Source organism: Eimeria tenella, genomic scaffold, assembly GCF_000499545.2.
Source record: "Eimeria tenella Houghton genomic scaffold, Eth_scaff292, whole genome shotgun sequence".
Lineage (NCBI taxonomy): Eukaryota > Apicomplexa > Conoidasida > Eucoccidiorida > Eimeriidae > Eimeria > Eimeria tenella.
This window is the reverse complement of record NW_013542796.1, coordinates 5,001-9,532: the sequence shown is the minus strand read 5'-3', so window position 1 is coordinate 9,532 and position 4,532 is coordinate 5,001. Positions and strand designations below refer to the sequence as shown.

The 4,532-nt window shown below is 54.8% G+C and overlaps 2 protein-coding genes across 2 annotated transcripts in view; both read left to right on the top strand.

Moving 5' to 3' along the window:
- The window catches only part of ETH_00007550 (uncharacterized protein), a gene marked incomplete at both ends in the record, with an annotated part of 3,627 nt that extends 2,190 nt beyond the window's left edge, over positions 1–1,437 (top strand). The window contains 3 exons of the mRNA XM_013375625.1: positions 17–169; positions 413–678; positions 1,096–1,437. Coding sequence (XP_013231079.1) covers positions 17–169; positions 413–678; positions 1,096–1,437 — 761 coding nt within the window. The remainder of the gene's footprint in view (positions 1–16; positions 170–412; positions 679–1,095) is intronic.
- Positions 1,438–3,816: 2,379 nt separating this feature from the next.
- On the top strand, positions 3,817–4,140 carry ETH_00007545 (uncharacterized protein; the record flags this gene model as incomplete). Its single annotated transcript, XM_013375624.1, has 1 exon — positions 3,817–4,140. The coding sequence occupies one exon, from the start codon at positions 3,817–3,819 to the stop codon at positions 4,138–4,140; it is 324 nt and encodes a 107-aa protein (XP_013231078.1).
- Positions 4,141–4,532: the final 392 nt, after the last annotated feature.

Genomic DNA, 4,532 nt, shown 5'->3' with positions numbered 1-4,532 from the left:
TGCTGCTGCTCTGCAGGTCTGGATTCTTTCGACTTGGGAGTTGTAATGGCAGCAGACTGGAACGAACATCTTAATGCAGCTTCTCTTTCTCATTTTTATAAACTCACGAGAGGATTGGGTTCCACTTACCCCGCTTTTGCTGCTCCCATCAACCTCCCTGAAGATACCCGTAAGCCACGCTCCAGTAGCAGCAGCAGCAGCAGCAGCAGGAGTAGCAGCGGTAGCAGCAGCAGCAGCACAGCAGCATCACCGGTACTTCTAGCAGCAGTAGTAGTGGTGGCTCTGCAGCACGACTCGCGATAGCAGTAGTAGCACGAGTAGCACTGCCAGGAGCAGCAGCAGCAGCAGCAGCACGAAAAGCAGCAGCAGCAGCAGAGCGGCATTGCTGTGCGTTGTGCTGCTGCTGCTGCAGCCGACAACCTCAAGATGACTGCACATTTGGTGGAGGCCCTGGGGGGCCCCGCAGCAGAATTGGAAAGAAAGTATTTGCCCTTTTTGTGGGGCTGTGACCGGCTGGGGAGGCCCCTGGGGCCCCCCGAGGGGGCCCCCGGGGGGGCCCCCACCCTCCACGGGGCCCTTCGGCAGCAGGGCTTTTCTTTAATTAGCACTTGCTACCGAGCTGGCTTCTCTTACAAGTGGCAGCGCGGCTGCAGCTACCCTTCCTTCAAGGCCCCCAAGGTACTTGCTGCTGCTGCTGCTGCTGCTGCTGCTGCCGCTGCTGCTGCGGGATGTTTTGCTTCGTGTTTGCTCTTTCTGGGTTCTTTTTGAGTCATTTTTGCTTCATTTTGTTTCTTTTTGGTTCTCTTTTGCTCCTCTTTGTTTTCCTTTTGGTCTTTTTCTTTCTTTTGGCTCTTTTTCGTATTTTCTGGTCCTCTTTGTGCATTTTCCTCGTTTCTTTTGCTGCTGCTGGTTTCTGGCTGTGCTGCTGGTCTTGCTGCTGGAGTTTGCCAGTTTTTTGTCATTTCTGCTGCTGCCAAGCTGGACTTAAATGCGAAGAAGAGAGTACTATTAGTGTGCAATTTTTGGGGCTTTGAACTTTGCGAAATTGCGCGAAAATGGGGCTCTTTGCATGCATGCATGCGTGCATGCATGCAGGGCCACACGGCCTTCAACGCCTTGAAGGGCTGCCTCGCGAAGAAGACCCTCAGCTCGCCCAGAGGGGCGGGCTTTCTGGACCGCGTGGCTGTGCGGCTGCCAGGGGAGAGCAGCAGGAAGCTGCAGCAGCTGCTGGCAGCGCGTGCTGCAGCAGCAGCAGCAGCAGCAGCAGCAGGGGAGCGCGAGAAGAAAAGACTCAAAACTGAAACCGAAACTAAAGACCTTCCTGATGTCTTTGCTTCCGTCACTGCTGGCGCTCAAGTCTTCGACCTCCGCAGCGACCACATGCAGATTGTCACTGTCGTCGAATTCCTCAAACTCAAGTCCACCAACGAACAATAAACTGCTGCTGCTGCTGCTGCTGCTGCTGCGGCTGCGGCTTCGGCTGTGAACGCTGCGGCTGAGGCTGTGGCAGCAGCTGCTGCGGCTTGACTGCGGCAGCAGCTCCTCCGGTTATTACGGCTGCTGCGACGGCTGCTGCGACTGTGGCTGCTGCTGCAGCTGCAGCTGTTGCTGCAACTGCTGCTGCAGCTGCTGCTGCAGCTGCAGTTATGGGAAAAGACACATAGCACATTTGGAGAGAAGACACGGAGCGACGCCAGCAGCAGCCCACTACCAGCACTGACGGGATCCGATCCCAAGTCAATTGGGATCGGATCCCAGGATCGTTGAAGGGACAGAGCGCCTGAGCGAACACAGTGGAGGCCCATTTGGGAGCCCCCAGGGGGCCCCTCGAGGGCCCCGTGGGACCATCTTGGGGGCCCCCAGAGGCCCCAAGGGACCTCGTTGGGGCCCCGGGCCCCCTTGGGACATCCCTGGGGGCCCATTGGGGCCCCCTACTGATGGGTCCGAACGGGTACTTCCAAGGGGGGGCTTTAAGGGGCCCCTTAAGACCTTAGAGGGTCTACGAGGGGCCCCCAGGGCCCCCCTTAGGGTCCAAGGAAGGTGCGGAGGGGCCCTACAGAAGGGGCCCCCAGGGGGGCCCCTCAGGGGGGCCCCTGAGGTGTGAGGGTTTTGGCGAAGCTGGAGGAACTTCGTTTTTTAATGAAGCTGGCAGCTGCCCTTGTGGCTGTGAACACATCAAATCAATTTTGAATTTGAGTCTCAAGTCAAGCACTAAACCCTAAACCCTAGCTAAACCCTAGGAAGGGGCGGAGAACAGCGTGGGCAGCAGAAGGGACCATAATACCCCAATTGCTTTCAGGGTTTTGTGAGCTTTTGTAAACCCTCAAATTAGGGTTTGCTGCACTGAGCTGTGGCTCCCCACAGCTGCTGCATGCACACAGCTGAGGTGTATGTACACCAGAAAAAAGGAAGACCCTAGACGATCCCAGACGATCCCAGGGGTTACAAGGCAGCAGCAGTTTGGGGAACATGCTGCTGTGGGCACTTAACTGCTGCTGCTGCTGCTGCTTCTGCTGCTGCTGCCTGCGGATAGTTCAGGTGTACGTACACCCCAAGCGAAACCCCACGGTGCTAGGGCTCGCCATGCGTTTATAAAACACTGCTTTAGTGTGCGCAAATAAGAATTTTGCTATTTATAAGTTTATTTTAATTATAATAGATTTTAATAATATTACACTTGTAATATGTTATTATCATTCTAATTATAATTGATTTTAATTATATTACAATAATAATATATTATAATTATGCTCCCGAGGGGCCCTATGGGGCCCTCCTGGTTGCCCAGCGAACCTCTGGGGGCCCCCTAGGGGCCCCAGAGGTTCGCTGGGCAACCCTAGGGCCTCCCTGGGGGGGCCCCTAGGTCCTCCCTGAGGGCTACCCCTTAGAGCCTCCTCTTGGGGGCCCCCTGGGGGCCCCCTCTAGCGCCCTCTCATGAGGGCCCCCCACAAGGGCCCTTGGGGGCCCCCCTTGGACGGGGGGGCCCCCTTTGGGGACCCCCTTGGGGGCCCCAAAGGTAATTATCAAGTGGCGAACTGCGCCCCAAAGCGCCCCTATGGGTTTAGGGTTTAGCGTTTAGGGTTTAGTGCGTACTGCAGAGAGTGAAGGGAAACTATTCCTGCACATTCCACTAAACCCTAACTTTTTGTTTCCGTAAACCCTGATTTTTGTCTTTAAACCCTAATTAGTAGTCTATAAACCCTAGTGTGTTTGACTCGAAACGCTAATTTGTGTTTTGCAAGCCCTAATCCCGCGCCTTTCAGGCCTATTTATTCACATCCCTAAACCCTAAACCGTAGACCCTAGGGTTTAGGGTATAGGTGTTTCACAGCAGATCTTTCTGCGCCCAAACCCTACTTTCTAAACCCTAATTATTTGTCTCTAAACCCCAATGGTTGTTTGCTTTTGTCCCTCTAGGTCCTAAACCCTAAAACCCCAAACCCTAGCCAGCGTTTTTCTAAACCCCCGCCCTTGTTAGCCTCCCCTCCAAGCTCTAATATCCAAACCCTAAACCCTAAACCCTAAACCCTAGCTTTCTCCATATCCTGGCATTTAGATACACAGCAGTCACTAGCCTGTACAGCAACAGCAGCCACAGAAATAGCAGCAGCAGCACCACCACCAGCAGCAAAAAGCTGCAGTTTTATCGACAGCGCTAAAGCAGCAGCAACAACAGCAGCAGCCCCCAACAAGAAGCAGCAGCGAATGAAACACCACGTGCAGCTTGGAAGGAGCAGCAGCAACAGCAGCAGCAGCAGCAGCAATAGCAGCAACAGAAGGGGGCAGTAACAGCAGCCGCTGTAAAAGCAGCAGCAGATGCAACACCAGCAAGAGGACCGTCAGCAGCAGCAGAAGCAGCAGCACCGAAGACAGCAAAAGCAGCACCACCGGCAGCAGCAGCAGGAAGAGCAGCCGCACGAGCAACACAGCTGCAAAAGAAAGAAGCAGCGAAAGCAGCAGCAGCAGCAACAACAGCAGCAGCAGCAGCAGAAAAAGCAGCGGCATGGACAGGAACTAACAGCAACAGGAACAGGAGAAACAGCAAGATCGGCAGCAGCAAAAGTTGCAGAAGCAAGAGCAACAACAACAGGATTAGGGACAGCACCAGCAGCAGCAGCAGCAGGAGCAGCAACGCATTAGGAACGAGAGCAGCAACAGTAGCTGCAGCAGCAGCAACAGCAGCAGCAGCAGCGGCCAAAATGGATTGCACGGACGCTGGCCACAGCCCACACAGGAACTGCTGCAGCCAGCGGAGGCTTAACCAAGTTCAACAATGTTGCAGCAGCAGCAGCAGCAGCAGCTGCCGCCGCTGCTGCTGCTGCTGCTGCTGCCGCAGCATTTGGGTCTCTATACAAAGACGTTAACAGCTGTTGCTTCTGCAGTTGATGATGCATTAGCAGCTGCTGCTACGTAGGCGCCACTAAATTCAACTTGTTGCTGCAGCAGGTGCTGCTGCTGCTGCTTCAGCAAGTGCTGTAGCAGCTTCTGCTGACGCTGCTAACTGCTGCGCAGCTGCTGGTTTTGCTGTTGCT